We start from the raw sequence: 22917 nt of genomic DNA, 5'->3' as shown, positions 1-22917 counted from the left end.
GGCCTGCTCTCCCTCCCCCCCCAGCCTGCTCTCCCCCTCCCCCCCCAGCCTGCTCTCCCCCTCCCCCCCCGGCCTGCTCTCCCCCTCCCCCCCCCGGCCTGCTCTTCCCCTCCCCCCCCGGCCTGCTCTCCCCCTCCCCCGCCGGCCTGCTCTCTCCCCCTCCCCCCCAGGCCTGCTCTCTCCCCCTCCCCCCCCCGGCCTGCTCTCCCCCTCCCCCCCCGGCCTGCTCTCCCTCCTCTCCCCCCGGCCTGCTCCCTCCCTCCCCCCGGCCTGCTCTCTCCCCCTCCCCCCCCCGGCCTGCTCTCCCCCTCCCCCCCCCGGCCTGCTCTCCCCCTCCCCCCCCGGCCTGCTCTCCCCCTCCCCCCCCGGCCTGCTCTCCCCCTCCTCCCCTCGGCCTGTTTTCTCTCCCCCCCGGCCTGCTCTCCCCCTCACCCCCCCGGCCTGCTCTCCCCCTCCCCACCCGGCCTGCTCTCTCCCTCCCCCCCCCGGCCTGCTCTCTCCCTCCCCCCCCCGGCCTGCACTCTTCCTCCCCCCCGGCCTGCTCTCTCCCTCCCCCCCCGGCCTGCTTCCTCCCCCCCCCCGGCCTGCTCCCTCCCTCCCCCCGGCCTGCTCTCCCCCTCCTCCCCTCGGCCTGCTCTCCCCCTCCCCCGCCGGCCTGCTCTCTCCCCCTCCCCCCCAGGCCTGCTCTCCCCCTCCCCCCCCGGCCTGTTCTCTCCCTCCCCCCCCAGCCTGCTCTCCCCTCCCCCCCCAGCCTGCTCTCCCCCTCCCCCCTCGGCCTGTTCTCTCCCTCCCCCCCCAGCCTGCTCTCCCCCTCCCCCCCCCCCGGCCTGCTCTCCCCCTCCCCCCGGCCTGCTCTCCCCCTCCCCCCCTCGGCCTGCTCTCCCCCTCCCCCCTCGGCCTGTTCTCTCCCTCCCCCCCCAGCCTGCTCTCCCCCTCCCCCCCCTGGCCTGCTCTCCCCTCCCCCCCCCCGGGCTGCTCTCTCCCCCTCCCCCCCCCCGGCCTGCTGTCCCCCTCCCCCCCCCCGGCCTGCTCTCCCCCTCCCCCCGGCCTGCTCTCCCCCTCCCCCCCCCGGCCTGCTCTCCCCCTCCCCCCGGCCTGCTCTCTCCCTCCCCCCCCGGCCTGCTCTCTCCCTCCCCCCCCGGCCTGCTCTCCCCCTCCCCCCCCGGCCTGCTCTCCCCCTCCCCCCCCGGCCTGCTCTCCCCCTCCCCCCCGCCGGCCTGTTCTCCCCGCCCCCCCCCGGCCTGCTCTCTCCCTCCCCCCCCCAGCCTGCTCTCCCCCTCCCCCCGGCCTCCCCCCACCTCCCCCTGGCCTGCTCGCCCCCTCCCCCCCCCGGCATGCTCTCCCCCTCCCCCCTCGGCCTGCTCTCCCTCTCCCCCCCCGGCCTGCTCTCCCCCTCCCCCCCCGGCCTGCTCTCCCCCTCCCCCCCCCGGCCTGCTCTCCCCCTCCCCCGCCGGCCTGCTCTCTCCCCCTCCCCCCCAGGCCTGCTCTCTCCCCCTCCCCCCCCAGGCCTGCTCTCCCCCTCCCCCCCCGGCCTGCTTTCTCCCCCTCACCCCACCGGCCTGCTCTCCCCCTCCCCCCCCGGCCTGCTCTCCCCCTCCCCCCCCGGTCTGCTCTCCCCCTCCCCCCCCGGCCTGCTCTCTCCCCCTCCCCCCCCGGTCTGCTCTCCCCTCCCTCCCCGGCCTGCTCTCCCCCTCCCCCCCCCGGCCTGCTCTCCCCCTCCTCCCCTCGGCCTGCTCTCCCCCTCCTCCCCTCGGCCTGCTCTCCCCCTCGCCCCCCCCGGCCTCCTCTCTCCCCCTCCCCCCCGGCCTCCTCTCTCCCTCCCCCCTCGGCCTGTTCTCTCCCTCCCCCCCCAACCTGCTCTCCCCTCCCCCCCCCAGCCTGCTCTCCCCCTCCCCCCTCGGCCTGTTCTCTCCCTCCCCCCCCAGCCTGCTCTCCCCCTCCCCCCCCGGCCTGCTCTCCCCTCCCCCCCCCGGCCTGCTCTCTCCCCCTCCCCCCCCCCGGCCTGCTGTCCCCCTCCCCCCCCCGGCCTGCTCTCCCCCTCCCCCCGGCCTGCTCTCCCCCTCCCCCCCTCGGCCTGCTCTCCCCCTCTCTCCCCGGCCTGCTCTCTCCCTCCCCCCCCGACCTGCTCTCCCCCCCCCCCCCGGCCTGCTCTCCCCCTCCCCCCCGCCGGCCTGTTCTCCCCCTTCCCCCCGGCCTGCTCTCTCCCTCCCCCCCCAGCCTGCTCTCCCCCTCCCCCCGGCCTCCCCCCACCTCCCCCTGGCCTGCTCGCCCCCTCCCCCTCCCGGACTGCTCTCTCCCTCCCCCCCCCCGGCCTGCTCTCCCCCCCCCCCTCGGCCTGCTCTCCCCTCCCCCCCCCGGCCTGTTCTCCCCCTCCCCCCCTGGCCTGCTCTCCCCCTCCCCCCCCCGGCCTGCTCTCTCCCCCTCCCCCCCCGGCCTGCTCTCCCCCTCCCCCCCCCCGGCCTGCTCTCTCCCCCTCCCCCTCCCGGCCTGTTCTCCCCCCCCCCCCCGGCCTGCTCTCCCCCTCCCCCCCCCGGCCTGCTCTCCCCCTCCCCCCCCGGCCTGCTCTCCCCCTCCCCCCCCGGCCTGCTCTCTCCCCCTCCCCCTCCCGGCCTGTTCTCCCCCCCCCCCCCGGCCTGTTCTCCCCCTCCCCCCCCCGGCCTGCTCTCCCCCTCCCCCCCCGGCCTGCTCTCTCCCTCCCCCCCCAGCCTGCTCTCCCCCTCCCCCCCCGGCCTGTTCTCCCACCCCCCCCCCGGCCTGCTCTCCCCCTCCCCCCCCGGCCTGCTCTCCCCCTCCCCCCCTGGCCTGCTCTCCCCCTCCCCCCCCAGCCTGCTCTCCCCCTCCCCCCCCCAGCCTGCTCTCCCCCTCCCCCCCCCAGCCTGCTCTCTCCCTCCCCCCCAGCCTGCTCTCCCCCTCCCCCCCCCCGGCCTGCTCTCCCCCTCCCCCCCCCGGCCTGCTCTCCCCCTCCCCCCCCCCGGCCTGCTCTCTCCCTCCCCCCCCCGGCCTGCTCTCTCCCTCCCCCCCCCGGCCTGCTCTCTCCCCCCACCCCCCCCAGCCTGCTCTCCCCCTCCCCCCCCCGGCCTGCTCTCCCCCTCCCCCCCCCGGCCTGCTCTCCCCCTCCCCCCGCCGGCCTGCTCTCCCCTCCCCCCCGGCCTGCTCTCCCCCTCCCCCCCCCGGCCTGTTCTCCCACCCCACCCCCCGGCCTGTTCTCCCCCTCCCCCCCCGGCCTGCTCTCCCCCTCCCCCCCCCCGGCCTGCTCTCTCCCTCCCCCCCCCGGCCTGCTCCCTCCCCCCACCCCCCCAGCCTGCTCTCCCCCTCCCCCCCCCCAGCCTGCTCTCCCCCTCCCCCCCCCCCCCAGCCTGCTCTCCCCCTCCCCCCCCCCGGCCTGCTCTCTCCCTCCCCCCCCGGCCTGCTCCCTCCCCCCACCCCCCCAGCCTGCTCTCCCCCCTCCCCCCCCCAGCCTGCTCTCCCCCCTCCCCCCCCCCAGCCTGCTCTCCCCCTCCCCTTCCCCCACCGGCCTGCTCTCCCCCTCCCCCTCCCCTCCCCGCTCTCCCCCTCCGCCACCCCCACCCCCGCTCTCCCTGGACGGGGCCACGAGCCGGATCACGTCTCACCCTCAGCAGGCTTCCCTGTGCTCATTGCGGCCTACGTTCCACAGCTGGCAGGGCCTGGGGATAAAGTCGGTGGAGGGCTGGACGAAAAAGGTCATGAAGTCCAGGACAAGATGACCTAATCTTTCCCAAGGATACTGGCACCAAACCCAGAGTCGGGTGGTGTGTTTGTTTCAAGAGAAGATCAACATTGATTCGAATCCAACATCAAGAGATTGTGGGCGAGGTGACCCGCACTGCCACCCCGCACCACCCCTGCCTCTCTCCCTCCTCATTGGCCCATCACCGAGTGGGCTGGCTATAAATGGCCCCGGACTAGGAGACCAACTTTCACAGACCAGGAATCGCTCTGCTGGTGTGGAGAGACCAAAGGTAAGTGATGCATTACTCACGTGGCGGGTACCCGGGGTACTGCCCCTCAGACAGCTGGCACAGACCGCAGGTATACCCACAGGCTGCGCCTCCCCCACCCTCCCCTCGGAGGGAGTGAATCCTGGATGAAGGGTCTAACTCACAGATGGCCGCAGTCTCCTTTCGGGCTTCCAGTTATTTTATAACTTGTAAACATCAACTGTGTCTCGTGCGTGGCACCCTCGCCTCGGAGTCAGAAGATCGTGGGTTCAAGTCCCACTCCAGCGACTTGAGCACAGAAATCTAAGCTGACACTCCCAGTGCAGTGCTGAGGGAGCGCTGCATTGTCGGAGGTGCCGTCTTTCAGATGAGACGCTTAATCGAGGCCCCGTCTGCTCTCTCAGGTGGATGTAAAAGATTCCATGGCCGCTATTTCGAAGACGAACCGAGGAGTTCTCCCCGGTGTCCTGGGGCCAATATTGATCCCTCAATCAACATCACTGAAACAGATGATCTGATCATTATCGCATTGCTGTTTGTGGGAGCTTGCTGTGCGCAAATTGGCTGCCGCGTTTCCTACATCACAACAGTAACTACACTACAGCCAATGAAGTACTTTTGAAAAGTGCTTTGGGACATCCGATGGTTGTGAAAGGCGCGATAGAAATGCAAATCATTCTGAATAATGCCGCCGGGTTTGTGAGGGACACAGAGAGCCGCCATTCTACAAACCGGGGCCCGGAGACCAACAAGACACGGGGGAAAGCTTCCTACCTAGAGAGTGGACCTCTCCACACTGAGGGAGAGTCTCTCCTCTCCTTCCCTCCCTCTCGCTATCACTCCCCCTGTCCATCTCTTCTTCCCTCCATCCCTCACCCTCTCCTTCCCTCCCTCCCTTCGTCGCTCTCCCTCCTTCCCTCTCCCCTCCCTTTCCTTCCTACCCCTCTTGCCCTCCCTTCCTTTCCACTTCACTCCCTCTCCTTCACACCCCCGTCCCCTCCCTCCATTTTTCTCTCACCCCTCTCCTCTCCCCTCCCTCTCCTTCTCTCCCCATCTCCATCCCAACCCCTCCCTCCCTCTAATTCCCTCACCCTTCCCTTTCCATCCATCTTCTTACACCCCTCTCCCTCCCTCCCACGCTGCCTCCTCTCGCACCTTGGTGAGGGAAGGATGAGTTGTGTGGAGGAGCAGGACAGGAACAGTCAATGCTAAACGCAGCATAAGGTGCCCTGCAGCATTTTGGCCCCAAACCCACGACACTAACTCAAAGCACAGGGACAGCAGAGATTGGACAGAGAGCAGAAGGGACAAGCTCCTCACTCACCACAATGCACAGGGCTGCTGGGGCGTGCTGAGGACCCAGGGTTCAGGGTTCAGCGTGTGTCTGTGCTGAGTGCCCAGGGTTCAGGGTTCAGTGTGTGTCTGTGCTGAGTGCCCAGGGTTCAGGGTTCAGTGTGTGTCTGTGCTGAGTGCCCAGGGTTCAGGGTTCACTGTGTGTCTGTGCTGAGGACCCAGGGTTCAGGGTTCACTGTGTGTCTGTGCTGAGGGCCCAGGGTTCAGGGTTCAGTGTGTGTCTGTGCTGAGGACCCAGGGTTCATGGTTCAGTGTGTGTCTGTGCTGAGGGCCCAGGGTTCAGGGTTCAGTGTGTGTCTGTGCTGAGGGCCCAGGGTTCAGGGTTCAGGGTGTGTCTGTGCTGAGGGCCCAGGGTTCAGGGATCAGGGTGTGTCTGTGCTGAGCGCCCAGGGTTCAGGGTTCACTGTGTGTCTGTGCTGAGGGCCCAGTGTTCAGGGTTCAGCGTGTGTCTGTGCTGAGGGCCCAGGGTTCAGGGTTCAGGGTGTGTCTGTGCTGAGGGCCCAGGGTTCAGGGTTCAGGGTGTGTCTGTGCTGAGGGCCCAGGGTTCAGGGTTCAGCGTGTGTCTGTGCTGAGGGCCCAGGGTTCAGGGTTCACTGTGTGTCTGTGCTGAGGGTTCAGGGTTCAGCGTGTGTCTGTGCTGAGGGCCCAGGGTTCAGGGTTCAGGGTGTGTCTGTGCTGAGGACCCAGGGTTCAGGGTTCAGCGTGTGTCTGTGCTGAGGGCCCAGGGTTCAGGGTTCACTGTGTGTCTGTGCTGAGGGTCCAGGGTTCAGGGTTCAGGGTGTGTCTGTGCTGAGGGCCCAGGGTTCAGGGTTCAGGGTGTGTCTGTGCTGAGGGCCCAGGGTTCAGGGTTCAGGGTGTGTCTGTGCTGAGGACCCAGGGTTCAGGGTTCAGTGTGTGTCTGTGCTGAGGGCCCAGGGTTCAGGGTTCACTGTGTGTCTGTGCTGAGTGCCCAGGGTTCAGGGTTCACTGTGTGTCTGTGCTGAGGGTTCAGGGTTCAGGGTTCACTGTGTGTCTGTGCTGAGGGTCCAGGGTTCAGGGTTCAGCATGTGTCTGTGCTGAGGGTTCAGGGTTCAGCATGTGTCTGTGCTGAGGGTTCAGGGTTCAGCATGTGTCTGTGCTGAGATCCTAATCAGAATTATTTTCTTTCTACACACAGGCAGTCACCATGAAGATCTTTCTCATGATATCCATTTCTTGCCTCATTACTCCGCTTGTGATCTGCGCTGATCTTGAAGGTAAATGCATTCCAGTATTCTCACTCACATCAACACATAACAACATAAGAACTAGGAGCAGGAGTCGGCCATTCGGCCCCTCGAGCCTGCTCCACCATTCATTAAGATCATGGCTGATCTTCTACCTCATCTCCACTTTCCCGCACTATCCCCATATCCCTTGATTCCCTTAATATTCAAAACCCTATCGATTTCTGTCTTGAATATACTCAATGACTGAGCCTCCACAGCCCTCTGGGGTAGAGAATTCCAAAGATTCACCGCCCTCTGAGTGAAGAAATTTCTCCTCATCTCAGTCCTAAATGGCCGACCCCTTATTCTGAGACTGTGACCCCTGGTTCTAGACTCCCCAGCCAGGGGGAAACATCCTCCCTGCATCTACTCTGTCAAGCCCTGTAAGAATTTTGTATGTTTCAATGAGATCACCTCTCATTCTTCTAAACTCTAGAGAATATAGACCCAGTCTACTCAATCTGTCCTCATAGGACAATCCCCCCATCCCAGGAATCAGTCTGGTGAACCTTTGTTGCACTCCCTCTATGGCAAGTATATCCTTCCTTAGGTAAGGAGACCAAAACTGTCCACAATACTCCAGGTGTGGTCTCACCAGGGCCCTATATAATTGCAGTAAGACGTCTTTACTCTTATACTCAAATCCTCTTGTAATAAAGGCCAACATACCATTTCCTTGCCTAATTGCTTGCTGTACCTGCATGTTAACTTTCAGTGATTGGTGTACAAGGACACCCAGGTCCCTCTGAACACCAACATTTCCCAATCTCTCACCATTTAAAAAATACTCTGCTTTTCTATTTTTTCTACCAAAGTCGGTAACTTCACATTTCTCCACATTATATTCCATTTGCCATGTTCTTGCCCACTCACTTAGCCCGTTTATATCCCCTTAAAGCCTCCATGAATCCTCCTCACAACTTTGTATCAAACTTGGATATATTACATTTGGCCCCCTCATCCAAATCATTGATGTAGATTGTGAATAGCTGGGGCCCAAGCACTGATCCTTGCGGTACCCCACTAGTTACAGCCTGCCAACCCAAATATGACCGTTTATTCCTACTCTCTGTATTCTGTCCGTTAATCAATCCTCAATCCATGCTAGTATATTACCCCCAATCCCATGAGCACTAATTTTGTTTAATAACCTCTTGTGTGGCAACTTATCGAATGCCTTCTGAAAATCCAAATACACCACATCCACTGGTTCCCACTTACATAACATAAGAACATAAGAAGTAGGAGCAGGAGTAGGCCATTCGGCCCCTCGGGCCTGCTCCGCCATTCAATAGGATCATGGCTGATCCGAATCTAGACTCACGTCCACTTCCCTGCCCTCTCCCCGTAACCCCTAATTCCCTTATCAGCTAGGAAACTGTCTGTCTCCATTTTAAATTTATTTAATGTTGCAGCTTCCACAGCTCTCTGGGGTAGCAAATTCCATAGATTTACTACCCTCTGATGAGTGAAGAAGTTTCTCCTCATCTCAGTTTGAAAGGGCAGCCCCTTATTCTAAGATTATGCCCCCTAGTTCTAGTCTCACCCATCAGTGGAAACATCCTCCCCGCATCCACCCGATCAAGTCCCCTCACAATCTTATATGTTTCGATAAGATCGCCTCTCATTCTTCTGAATTCCAATGAGTAGAGGCCCAACCTACTCAACCTTTCCTCATAAGTCAACCCCCTCATCTCCGGAATCAACCGAGTGAACCTTCTCTGAACTGCCTCGAGAGCAAGTATATCTTTTCTTAAATATGGAAACCAAAACTGTACGCAGTATTCCAGGTGTGGCCTCACCAATACCCTGTATAACTGCAGCAAGATTTCTCTGCTTTTATACTCCATCCCCCTTGCAATAAAAGCCAAGATTCCATTGGCCTTCCTGATCACCTGCTGTACCTGCATACTAACCTGTGTTTCATGCACCAGGACCCCCAGATCCCTTTGTACTGTAGCACTTTGCAGTTTCTTTCCATTTAGATAATAACTTGCTCTTTGATTTTTTCTGCCAAAGTGCATAACCTCACACTTTCCAACATTATGTTCCATCTGCCAAATCTCTGCCCACTCACTTAGCCTGTCTATGTCCTTTTGCAGGTTTTTTATGTCCTCCTCACTCACTGCTTTCCCTCCCATCTTTGTATCGTCGGCAAACTTGGATACGTTGCACTCGGTCCCTTCCTCCAAATCGTTAATATAGATTGTAAAGAGTTGGGGTCCCAGCACTGACCCCTGTGGAACACCACTAGTTACTGATTGCCAACCCGAGAATGAACCATTTATCCCAACTCTCTGTTTTCTGTTAGATAGCCAATCTTCCACCCATGCCAGTATATTACCCCCAATCCCGTGATTTTTTATCTTGTGCAGTAATCTTTTGTGTATGAGTGCGTGTGTGTGTACGAGTGAGTGAGTGCGAGTGTGTACGAGTGAGTGTGTGTGTGTGCACACACTCGCACACACTTATACTCACACTCGTACACACACACTTGCACTCACACACACACACTCACACTCGTACACACACTCACACGAATACACTCACTCGTACACACACAATCACTCACACACACACACACTCACACTCGTACACACTCACACACACACTTGTACACACTCGCACTCACACACACACTTGTACACACTCGCACTTATCTACTCTGTTAATTACAACCTCAAAACTCTTAACAGATTTGACAAACACGATTTCCCTTTCATAAATCCGTGTTGACTGCCCAATCCTATTATTATTTTCTAAGTGCCCTGTTAGCACGTCCTTAATAATAGATTCTAGCATTGTCCCTACTACTGATGTCAGGCTAACTGGTCTTTCTCTCTCCCTCATTTCTTAAATAGTGGGGTTGTAGGAGTCTCTGCACTCCTAACAAAGAATCTATAACTTACTGGAAGTTAACAAACTGAATTTATTGTCTAAGAACTTTACAAAACAAGAAACTACAGGAGAAGCTCAAAACAGGTCTTTTCTCTTTCAATCCACACGAGGGCGGGCTGGCCCCGCCCTCTACCTCTGACATCATGACGTCATCACGTTTCCCGCCGAAGGGGATGTCACGTGACCCACGTGATGACGTCATCGCGTCAGATCGCGATGCTGTCGATCTAGCTCTGTTTAACCAGAGCCAACTTGAGAGGTAATAACATTGGTTACAGACAATTAATGCTAGAGGTAATAACATTGGTTACAGACAATTAATGCTAGAGGTAATAACATTGGTTACAGACAATTAATGCTAGAGGTAATAACATTGGTTACAGACAATTAATGCTAGAGGTAATAACATTGGTTACAGACAATTAATGCTAGAGGTAATAACATTGGTTACAGACAATTAATGCTAGAGGTAATAACATTGGTTACAGACAATTAATGCTAGAGGTAATAACATTGGTTACAGACAATTAATGCTAGAGGTAATAACATTGGTTACAGACAATTAATGCTAGAGGTAATAACATTGGTTACAGACAATTAATGCTAGAGGTAATAACATTGGTTACAGACAATTAATGCTAGAGGTAATAACATTGGTTACAGACAATTAATGCTAGAGGTAATAACATTGGTTACAGACAATTATGTAAGTCACTTAGTGGTTTTGCCACAGGGTTACATTCGCTGCCTTCCAATCCATGGGAACCGTTCCAGAACCTATGGAATTTTGGAAAATGACAACCAATGCATCCACTATCTCTGTAGCAAAATCTTTCAAAATCCTAGGATGTAGGCCATCAGGTCCAGGGGATTTATTGGCTTTCACACTCACACACACACTCGAACAAACTCGCACTCACACACACTCATACAGGTACACACTCGCACTCACACACACACTTGTACACACTCGCGCTCACACTTGTACACACTCACACTCACACACATACTCATACACATTCACACTCACTCATACACATTCGTACTCATACACACTCACACACACTCGTACACACACACACTCCCACACACACTCGCACTCACACTCGTACATACTCACACTCGTGTACACACACACACTCGTATGCACTCACACTCACACACACTCTTGTACACACTCATACACACACTCGTGCACACACACACACTCGCACTCACACTTGCACACACACTCATACACACACTTATACTCACACTCGTACACACACACTTGCACTCACACTCATACACACACACTCACACTCGTACAAACACTCACACGAATACACTCACACTCGTACAAACACAATCACTCACACTCACACTTGTACACACTCGCACTCACACACACTCACACTCATACACATACCCACTTGCACTCACTCACACTCACACTCGTACACACATACACTAGCACTAACTTACACTCACTCATACACATTCACACTCGTACACACTCACAATCATACACAATCACACTCGTACACAAACACACTTGCACTCACTCACACTCGTACGCAATTACACTCACACTCGTACACAAACACACTTGCACTCACTCACACTCGTACACAAACACACTTGCACTCACTCACACTCGTACACACATACTCTCGCACTCACTCACACTCGTACACAAACACACTCACACTCATACACTCACACTTCAACACACTCGTACAAACACTCGTACATGTTCACACTCGCACTCATACAAAAACACACTCGTACACACACACACACTCACACTCGTATACACTCGCACTCACACACATGCACACTCACTCACTCGTACACACTCACACTCACTCACTCATACACACTCACACATGCACTCATACACACACTCGTACACACTCACACTCGTACACACACACCTTCCACTCACTCACACTTGTACACTCACACTCATACACACTTACACTCACACTCGTACACACACACACTTGCACTGACTCACACTCGTACACACACACACTCGTACACACTCACACTCACCCTCGTACACACACTTAAACACACACTAATACACACTCAGTCGTACACACACACTTGCACTCGTACACACACACACTCGCACTCACACTCATACACAAACACACTCGTACACACACACTCACTTGCACTCACTCAGTGGTGACCAGGTGAAAACCAGTACTGCCCCAGTATTAACTAGTGGTGACCTGGTGTTAAATAGTGGTGACCCAGTGTTAACTAGCAGTGACCCAGTGTTAACTAGTGGTGCCCCAATATTAACAAGTTGTGACCTGGTGGTAACTATTGGTGATCTGGTGTTATCTAGTGGTGAGCCAATATTAACTAGTGGTGACCCAGTATTAACCAGTTATGACTCGGTGCTAACTAGTGATGACCCAGAGTTAACCAGTGGAGACCTGGTGTTAATTAGTGGTGACCCGGTGTTAACAAGTAGCACTCCAGTATTAACTAGTGTCGACCCATTATTAATCAGTGGTGACCCGGTGTTAATTAGTGGTGACCCGGTGTTAGCCAGTGGTGACCCAGTATTAACCAGTGGCGACCTGTTGTTAACTAGTAGTGAGCCTGTATTAACTAGTGGTGACCCAGTGTGAGCCAGTGGTGACTCAGGGTTAATGAGTGGAGCCCAGTATTAACTAGTGTAACCCTGGTGTTAACCAGCAGAGACCTGGTGTTAACTAGTGGTGACCCAGTGGTGACCCAGTATTAATCAGAGGTGAGCTGATGTTAACCAGTGGTGATCCGGTGTTAACCTGTGGTGGCCCAGTCCGCTGACACTCTCTCTTCTCTCCCCTGGCAGGATTAGTTGGGGAATCGCTGCTCTTTCCCATCAACTCACAGGTTGATCATGTGAAGCTGGAGCCCAAGAAGATGAGCCTCTCTGACCTGACGCTGTGCCTGAGGTTTAACTCTGAGCTGCACACAAAGCACACCCTCTTCTCCTACAACATGATCAGCTCCAAGGGCCTGCTGCTGAGCCGGGAAGACGAGCGCACCATCGTGGTGAGCATCAGCGGCAGAGAACTCCGATTCCAGCTGCCGGCCAACCTCTGGGGCTGGGTCCACATCTGCGCCACACACAACTCCGGGCAACAGCTGGTCGGCCTCTACGTCAACGGCGAGCCCAGCGCCCGGAAGGCCCTGGAGGTGGCGGTGCCCCTCGCATTTAGGGGCAAGGTGATCCTGGGCCAAGAGTTGGACAAAATCGGGAAGGAGCAGAATTTCGTGGGGGAGATGATCGACGTCAACTTGTGGGATTCGGTTTTAGCGCCCAAAACAATCAGGGCCCTCTGTAAAGGCGCTGCCGCCCCTCAGGGGAATGTGGTTGGCTGGCTTACCGCCAGGATGCAGACCGAAGGCAGGATCATTGCCGTAGAGTCAAGTCAGCGCCAGTAAATGACAATGGAGACTTGTGGATGGCGGGGGGGGAGAGGGGGGGAGATAGTAGCTTCCCTCACATACCCAAATATCCTGTACAACTCAACTGTACCGTACTTCTACACACTCGGACGCACTTCGTAACACGTCTGTTAGTGTCACTTAAATAAAATCATTGCAACTCCAGTACTGTGGACTTCTTGTGTTTCCTTCAATGGGTCGTGGGCCCACACTCTGCACTCACACACTGTGTGTGTTGAATGGGTCGTGGGTCCACACTCTGCACTCACACACTGTGTGTGTTGAATGGGTCGTGGGTCCACACTCTGCACTCACACACTGTGTGTGTTGAATGGGTCGTGGGTCCCACACTCTGCACTCACACACACTGTGTGTGTTGAATGGGTCGTGGGCCCACACTCTGCACTCACACACACTGTGTGTGTTGAATGGGTCGTGGGTCCACACTCTGCACTCACACACTGTGTGTGTTGAATGGGTCGTGGGTCCACACTCTGCACTCACACACACTGTGTGTGTTGAATGGGTCGTGGGCCAAACTCTGCACTCACACACTGTGTGTGTTGAATGGGTCGTGGGCCCACACTCTGCACTCACACACTGTGTGTGTTGAATGGGTCGAGGGCCCACACTCTGCACTCACACGCACTGTGTGTGTTGAATGGGTCGTGGGCCCACACTCTGCACTCACACACTGTGTGTGTTGAATGGGTCGTGGGTCCACACTCTGCACTCACACACACTGTGTGTGTTGAATGGGTCGTGGGCCCACACTCTGCACTCACACACTGTGTGTGTTGAATGGGTCGTGGGTCCACACTCTGCACTCACACACACTGCGTGTGTTGAATGGGTCGTGGGCCCACACTCTGCACTCACACACTGTGTGTGTTGAATGAGTCGTGGGCCCACACTCTGCACTCACACACTGTGTGTGTTGAATGGGTCGTGGGCCCACACTCTGCACTCACACACTGTGTGTGTTGAATGGGTCGTGGGCCCACACTCTGCACTCACACACTGTGTGTGTTGAATGGGTCGTGGGTCCACACTCTGCACTCACACACACTGTGTGTGTTGAATGGGTCGTGGGCCCACACTCTGCACTCACACACACTGTGTGTGTTGAATGGGTCGTGGGCCTACACTCTGCACTCACACACACTGTGTGTGTTGAATGGGTCGTGGGCCCACACTCTGCACTCACACACTGTGTGTGTTGAATGGGTCGTGGGTCCACACTCTGCACTCACACACTGTGTGTGTTGAATAGGTCGTGGGTCCACACTCTGCACTCACACACTGTGTGTGTTGAATGGGTCATGGGTCCACACTCTGCACTCACACACTGTGTGTGTTGAATGGGTCGTGGGTCCACACTCTGCACACACACACTGTGTGTGTTGAATGGGTCATGGGCCCACACTCTGCACTCACACACACTGTGTGTGTTGAATGGATCGTGGGCCCACACTCTGCACTCACACACTGTGTGTGATGAATGGGTCGTGGGTTCACACTCTGCACTCACACACACTGTGTGTGTTGAATGGGTCGTGGGCCCACACTCTGCACTCACACACACTGTGTGTGTTGAATGGGTCGTGGGCCCACACTCTGCACTCACACACTGTGTGTGTTGAATGGGTCGTGGGTCCACACTCTGCACTCACACACTGTGTGTGTTGAATGGGTCGTGGGTCCACACTCTGCACTCACACACTGTGTGTGTTGAATGGGTCGTGGGCCCACACTCTGCACTCACACACTGTGTGTGTTGAATGGGTCGTGGGCCCACACTCTGCACTCACACACACTGTGTGTGTTGAATGGGTCGTGGGCCCACACTCTGCACTCACACACTGTGTGTGTTGAATGGGTCGTGGGTCCACACTCTGCACTCACACACACTGTGTGTGTTGAATGGGTCGTGGGTCCAAACTCTGCACTCACACACTGTGTGTGTTGAATGGGTCGTGGGTCCACACTCTGCACTCACACACTGTGTGTGTTGAATGGGTCGTGGGTCCACACTCTGCACTCACACACTGTGTGTGTTGAATGGGTCGTGGGTCCACACTCTGCACTCACACACTGTGTGTGTTGAATGGGTCGTGGGCCCACACTCTGCACTCACACACTGTGTGTGTTGAATGGGTCGTGGGTCCACACTCTGCACTCACACACACTGTGTGTGTTGAATGGGTCGTGGGTCCACACTCTGGACTCACACACTGTGTGTGTTGAATGGGTCGTGGGCCCACACTCTGCACTCACACACTGTGTGTGTTGAATGGGTCGTGGGCCCACACTCTGCACTCACACACTGTGTGTGTTGAATGGGTCGTGGGCCCACACTCTGCACTCACACACTGTGTGTGTTGAATGGGTCGTGGGTCCACACTCTGCACTCACACACTGTGTGTGTTGAATGGGTCGTGGGTCCACACTCTGCACTCACACACTGTGTGTGTTGAATGGGTCGTGGGCCCACACTCTGCACTCACACACACTGTGTTTCCTTCAATGGGTCGTGGGCCCACACTCTGCACTCACACACACTGTGTGTGTTGAATGGGTCGTGGGTCCGCACTCTGCACTCACACACTGTGTGTGTTGAATGGGTCGTGGGTCCACACTCTGCACTCACACACTGTGTGTGTTGAATGGGTCGTGGGTCCACACTCTGCACTCACACACTGTGTGTGTTGAATGGGTCGTGGGTCCACACTCTGCACTCACACACTGTATGTGTTGAATGGGTCGTGGGTCCACACTCTGCACTCACACACTGTGTGTGTTGAATGGGTCGTGGGTCCACACTCTGCACTCACACACACTGTGTGTGTTGAATGGGTCGTGGGCCCACACTCTGCACTCACACACTGTGTGTGTTGAATGGGTCGTGGGTCCACACTCTGCACTCACACACTGTGTGTGTTGAATGGGTCGTGGGTCCACACTCTGCACTCACACACTGTGTGTGTTGAATGGGTCGTGGGCCCACACTCTGCACTCACACACTGTGTGTGTTGAATGGGTCGTGGGCCCACACTCTGCACTCACACACTGTGTGTGTTGAATGGGTCGTGGGTCCACACTCTGCACTCACACACTGTGTGTGTTGAATGGGTCGTGGGTCCACACTCTGCACTCACACACTGTGTGTGTTGAATGGGTCGTGGGCCCACACTCTGCACTCACACACTGTGTGTGTTGAATGGGTCATGGTGCCACACTCTGCACTCACACACTGTGTGTGTTGAATGGGTCGTGGGTCCACACTCTGCACTCACACACTGTGTGTGTTGAATGGGTCGTGGGCCCACACTCTGCACTCACACACACTGTGTGTGTTGAATGGGTCGTGGGCCCACACTCTGCACTCACACACTGTGTGTGTTGAATGGGTCGTGGGTCCACACTCTGCACTCACACACTGTGTGTGTTGAATGGATCGTGGGCCCACACTCTGCACTCACACACACTGTGTGTGTTGAATGGGTCGTGGGTCCACACTCTGCACTCACACACACTGTGTGTGTTGAATGGATCGTGGGTCCACACTCTGCACTCACACACTGTGTGTGTTGAATGAGTCGTGGGCCCACACTCTGCACTCACACACTGTGTGTGTTGAATGGGTCGTGGGCCCACACTCTGCACTCACACACTGTGTGTGTTGAATGGGTCGTGGGCCCACACTCTGCACTCACACACTGTGTGTGTTGAATGGGTCGTGGGCCCACACTCTGCACTCACACACTGTGTGTGTTGAATGGGTCGTGGGTCCACACTCTGCACTCACACACTGTGTGTGTTGAATGGGTCGTGGGTCCACACTCTGCACTCACACACTGTGTGTGTTGAATGGGTCGTGGGCCCACACTCTGCACTCACACACTGTGTGTGTTGAATGGGTCGTGGGTCCACACTCTGCACTCACACACTGTGTGTGTTGAATGGGTCGTGGGCCCACACTCTGCACTCACACACACTGTGTGTGTTGAATGGGTCGTGGGCCCACACTCTGCACTCACACACACTGTGTGTGTTGAATGGGTCGTGGGTCCACACTCTGCACTCACACACTGTGTGTGTTGAATGGGTCGTGGGCCCACACTCTGCACTCACACACTGTGTGTGTTGAATGGGTCGTGGGTCCACACTCTGCACTCACACACTGTGTGTGTTGAATGGGTCGTGGGCCCACACTCTGCACTCACACACACTGTGTGTGTTGAATGGGTCGTGGGCCCACACTCTGCACTCACACACACTGTGTGTGTTGAATGGGTCGTGGGCCCACACTCTGCACTCACACACACTGTGTTTCCTTCAATGGGTCGTGGGCCCACACTCTGCACTCACACACACTGTGTGTGTTGAATGGGTCGTGGGTCCGCACTCTGCACTCACACACTGTGTGTGTTGAATGGGTCGTGGGTCCACACTCTGCACTCACACACTGTGTGTGTTGAATGGGTCGTGGGTCCACACTCTGCACTCACACACACTGTGTGTGTTGAATGGGTCGTGGGTCCACACTCTGCACTCACACACACTGTATGTGTTGAATGGGTCGTGGGCCCACACTCTGCACTCACACACACTGTGTGTGTTGAATGGGTCGTGGGTCCACACTCTGCACTCACACACACTGTGTGTGTTGAATGGATCGTGGGTCCACACTCTGCACTCACACACTGTGTGTGTTGAATGAGTCGTGGGCCCACACTCTGCACTCACACACTGTGTGTGTTGAATGGGTCGTGGGCCCACACTCTGCACTCACACACTGTGTGTGTTGAATGGGTCGTGGGCCCACACTCTGCACTCACACACACTGTGTGTGTTGAATGGGTCGTGGGCCCACACTCTGCACTCACACACTGTGTGTGTTGAATGGGTCGTGGGTCCACACTCTGCACTCACACACTGTGTGTGTTGTATGGGTCGTGGGCCCACACTCTGCACTCACACACACTGTGTGTGTTGAATGGGTCGTGGGCCCACACTCTGCACTCACACACACTGTGTGTGTTGAATGGGTCGTGGGCCCACACTCTGCACTCACACACACTGTGTTTCCTTCAATGGGTCGTGGGCCCACACTCTGCACTCACACACACTGTGTGTGTTGAATGGGTCGTGGGTCCGCACTCTGCACTCACACACTGTGTGTGTTGAATGGGTCGTGGGTCCACACTCTGCACTCACACACTGTGTGTGTTGAATGGGTCGTGGGTCCACACTCTGCACTCACACACTGTGTGTGTTGAATGGGTCGTGGGTCCGCACTCTGCACTCACACACTGTGTGTGTTGAATGGGTCGTGGGCCCACACTCTGCACTCACACACTGTGTGTGTTGAATGGGTCGTGGGTCCACACTCTGCACTCACACACTGTGTGTGTTGAATGGGTCGTGGGCCCACACTCTGCACTCACACACACTGTGTGTGTTGAATGGGTCGTGGGCCCACACTCTGCACTCACACACACTGTGTGTGTTGAATGGGTCGTGGGTCCACAGTCTGCACTCACACACACTGTGTGTGTTGAATGGATCGTGGGTCCACACTCTGCACTCACACACTGTGTGTGTTGAATGGGTCGTGGGCCCACACTCTGCACTCACACACTGTGTGTGTTGAATGGGTCGTGGGCCCACACCCTGCACTCACACGCACTGTGTGTGTTGAATGGGTCGTGGGCCCACACTCAGCACTCACACACACTCTGTGTGTTGAATGGGTCGTGGGTCCACACTCTGCACTCACACACTGTGTGTGTTGAATGGGTCGTGGGTCCACACTCTGCACTCACACACTGTGTGTGTTGAATGGGTCGTGGGCCCACACTCTGCACTCACACACTGTGTGTGTTGAATGGGTCGTGGGCCCACACTCTGCACTCACACACTGTGTGCGTTGAATGGGTCGTGGGCCCACACTCTGCACTCACACACACTGTATGTGTTGAATGGGTCGTGGGCCCACACTCTGCACTCACACACACTGTGTGTGTTGAATGGGTCGTGGGTCCACACTCTGCACTCACACACTGTGTGTGTTGAATGGGTCGTGGGCCCACACTCTGCACTCACACACTGTGTGTGTTGATGGTCGTGGGTCCACACTCTGCACTCACGACACTGTGTGTGTTGAATGGGTCGTGGGCCCACACTCTGCACTCACACACACTGTGTGTGTTGAATGGGTCGTGGGCCCACAATCTGCACTCACACACACTGTGTGTGTTGAATGGGTCGTGGGTCCACACTCTGCACTCACACACACTGTGTGTGTTGAATGGATCGTGGGTCCACACTCTGCACTCACACACTGTGTGTGTTGAATGGGTCGTGGGCCCACACTCTGCACTCACACACTTGTGTGTGTTGAATGGTCGTGGGCCCACACCCTGCACTCACACGCACTGTGTGTGTTGAATGGGTCGTGGGCCCACACTCTGCACTCACACACACTGTGTGTGTTGAATGGGTCGTGGGTCCACACTCTGCACTCACACACTGTGTGTGTTGAATGGGTCGTGGGTCCACACTCTGCACTCACACACTGCGTGTGTTGAATGGGTCGTGGGCCCACACTCTGCACTCACACACTGTGTGTGTTGAATGGGGTCGTGGGCCCACACTCTGCACTCACACACTGTGTGCGTTGAATGGGTCGTGGGCCCACACTCTGCACTCACACACACTGTGTGTGTTGAATGGGTCGTGGGCCCACACTCTGCACTCACACACACTGTGTGTGTTGAATGGGTCGTGGGCCCACACTCTGCACTCACACACACTGTGTGTGTTGAATGGGTCGTGGGTCCACACTCTGCACTCACACACACTGTGTGTGTTGAATGATCGTGGTCCACACTCTGCACTCACACACTGTGTGTGTTGAATGAGTCGTGGGCCCACACTCTGCACTCACACACTGTGTGTGTTGAATGGGTCGTGGGCCCACACTCTGCACTCACACACTGTGTGTGTTGAATGGGTCGTGGGCCCACACTCTGCACTCACACACACTGTGTGTGTTGAATGGGTCGTGGGCCCACACTCTGCACTCACACACTGTGTGTGTTGAATGGGTCGTGGGTCCACACTCTGCACTCACACACTGTGTGTGTTGTATGGGTCGTGGGCCACACTCTGCACTCACACACACTGTGTGTGTTGAATGGTCGTGGGCCCACACTCTGCACTCACACACACTGTGTGTGTTGAATGGGTCGTGGGCCCACACTCTGCACTCACACACACTGTGTTTCCTTCAATGGGTCGTGGGCCCACACTCTGCACTCACACACACTGTGTGTGTTGAATGGGTCGTGGGTCCGCACTCTGCACTCACACACTGTGTGTGTTGAATGGGTCGTGGGTCCACACTCTGCCTCACACACTGTGTGTTTTGAAATGGGTCGTGGTCCACACTCTGCACCTCACACACTGTGTGTGTTGAATGGGTCGTGGGTCCACACTCTGCACTCACACACTGTGTGTGTTGAATGGGTCGTGGCCCACACTCTGCACTCACACTGTGTGTGTTGAATGGGTCGTGGGTCCACACTCTGCACTCACACACTGTGTGGTGTTGAATGGGTCGTGGGGCCCACACTCTGCACTCACATCACACTGTGTGTGTTGAATGGGTCGTGGGCCCACACTCTGCACTCACACACACTGTGTGTGTTGCATGGGTCGTGGGTCCACACTCTGCACTCACACACACTGTGTGTGTTGAATGGGATCGTGGGTCCACACTCTGCACTCACACACTGTGTGTGTGAATGGGTCCGTGGGCCCACACTCTGCACTCACAACACTGTGTTTCCTTCAATGGGTCGTGGGCCCACACTCTGCACTCACACACACTGTGTGTGTTGAATGGGTCGTGGGTCCGCACTCTGCACTCACACACTGTGTGTGTTGAATGAGTCGTAGGGCCCACACTCTGCACTCACCACACTGTGTGTGTTGAATGGGTCGTGGGTCCACACTCTGCACTCACACACTGTGTGTGTTGAATGGGTCGTGGGTCCACACTCTGCACTCACACACTGTATGTGTTGAATGGGTCGTGGGTCCACACCCTGCACTCACACACTGTGTGTGTTGAATGGGTCGTGGGTCCCACACTCTGCACTCACACACACTGTGTGTGTTGAATGGGTCGTGGGGCCCACACTCTGCACTCACCACACTGTGTGTGTTGAATGGGTCGTGGGTCCACACTCTGCACTCACACACTGTGTGTGTGAATGGGTCGTGGGTCCACACTCTGCACTCACACACTGTGTGTGTTGAATGGGTCGTGGGCCCAACTCTGCACTATCTCACATGTGTGTGTTGAATGGGTCGTGGGCCCACACTCTGCACTCACACACTGTGTGTGTTGAATGGGTCGTGGGTCCACACTCTGCACTCACACACTGTGTGTGTTGAATGGGTCGTGGGTCCACACTCTGCACTCACACACTGTGTGTGTTGAATGGGTCGTGGGCCCACACTCTGCACTCACACACTGTGTGTGTTGAATGGGTCGTGGGGCCACACTCTGCACTCACACACTGTGTGTGTTGAATGGGTCGTGGGTCCACACTCTGCACTCACACACTGTGTGTGTTGAATGGGTTGTGGGCCCACACTCTGCACTCACACACACTGTGTGTGTTGAATGGGTCGTGGGCCCACACTCTGCACTCACACACTGTGTGTGTTGAATGGGTCGTGGGTCCACACTCTGCACTCACACACTGTGTGTGTTGAATGGGTCGTGGGCCCACACTCTGCACTCACACACTGTGTGTGTTGAATGGGTCGTGGGCCCAAACCCTGCACTCACACGCACTGTGTGTGTTGAATGGGTCGTGGGCCCACACTCTGCACACACACACTGTGTGTGTTGAATGGGTCGTGGGCCCACACTCTGCACTCACTCACACTGTGTGTGTTGAATGGGTCGTGGGTCCACACTCTGCACTCACACACTGTGTGTGTTGAATGGGTCGTGGTCCCACACTCTGCACTCACACACACTGTATGTGATGAATGGGTCGTGGGCCCACACTCTGCACTCACACACACTGTGTGTGTTGAATGGGTCGTGGGTCCACACTCTGCACTCACACACACTGTGTGTGTTGAATGGATCGTGGGTCCACACTCTGCACTCACACACTGTGTGTGTTGAATGGGTCGTGGGCCCACACTCTGCACTCACACACACTGTGTTTCCTTCAATGGGTCGTGGGCCCACACTCTGCACTCACACACTGTGTGTGTTGAATGGGTCGTGGGCCCACACTCTGCACTCACACACTGTGTGTGTTGAATGGGTCGTGGGTCCGCACTCTGCACTCACACACTGTGTGTGTTGAATGGGTCGTGGGTCCACACTCTGCACTCACACACTGTGTGTGTTGAATGGGTCGTGGGCCCACACTCTGCACTCACACACTGTGTGTGTTGAATGGGTCGTGGGTCCACACTCTGCACTCACACACTGTGTGTGTTGAATGGGTCGTGGGCCCACACTCTGCACTCACACACACTGTGTGTGTTGAATGGGTCGTGGGCCCACACTCTGCACTCACACACACTGTGTGTGTTGAATGGGTCGTGGGTCCACACTCTGCACTCACACACACTGTGTGTGTTGAATGGATCGTGGGTCCACACTCTGCACTCACACACTGTGTGTGTTGAATGGGTCGTGGGCCCACACTCTGCACTCACACACACTGTGTTTCCTTCAATGGGTCGTGGGCCCACACTCTGCACTCACACACACTGTGTGTGTTGAATGGGTCGTGGGTCCGCACTCTGCACTCACACACTGTGTGTGTTGAATGGGTCGTGGGTCCACACTCTGCACTCACACACTGTGTGTGTTGAATGGGTCGTGGGTCCACACTCTGCACTCACACACTGTGTGTGTTGAATGGGTCGTGGGTCCACACTCTGCACTCACACACTGTGTGTGTTGAATGGGTCGTGGGTCC

At 56.6% G+C, this 22917-nt stretch overlaps 1 protein-coding gene across 1 annotated transcript; it reads left to right on the top strand.

Annotated features, from left to right (window-relative positions):
- The first annotated feature begins 3903 nt into the window (after positions 1 to 3903).
- LOC147080352 (female protein-like) lies at positions 3904 to 13045 on the top strand. Its single transcript, XM_085981202.1, has 3 exons — positions 3904 to 3980; positions 6469 to 6547; positions 12294 to 13045. Exons 2-3 carry the CDS (start codon positions 6478 to 6480, stop codon positions 12887 to 12889), a joined length of 666 nt encoding a protein of 221 aa, XP_085837328.1. The 5' UTR covers positions 3904 to 3980; positions 6469 to 6477; the 3' UTR covers positions 12890 to 13045.
- Positions 13046 to 22917: the final 9872 nt, after the last annotated feature.

This window comes from Somniosus microcephalus, unplaced genomic scaffold (assembly GCF_052327205.1).
Source record: "Somniosus microcephalus isolate GS21.2 unplaced genomic scaffold, FLI_Smic_1.0 scaffold1676, whole genome shotgun sequence".
NCBI lineage: Eukaryota > Metazoa > Chordata > Chondrichthyes > Squaliformes > Somniosidae > Somniosus > Somniosus microcephalus.
This window is presented reverse-complemented; position numbering and strand designations above follow the sequence as displayed.

Excerpts from the sequence above, each read along its gene's own strand:
- LOC147080352 (XM_085981202.1), top strand. The coding sequence starts at position 6,478 with ATGAAGATCTTTCTCATGATATCCATTTCTTGCCTCATTACTCCGCTT. Across the intron at positions 6,548-12,293 it reads GATCTGCGCTGATCTTGAAG|GATTAGTTGGGGAATCGCTG; the intron begins GTAAATGCATTC and ends CTCCCCTGGCAG.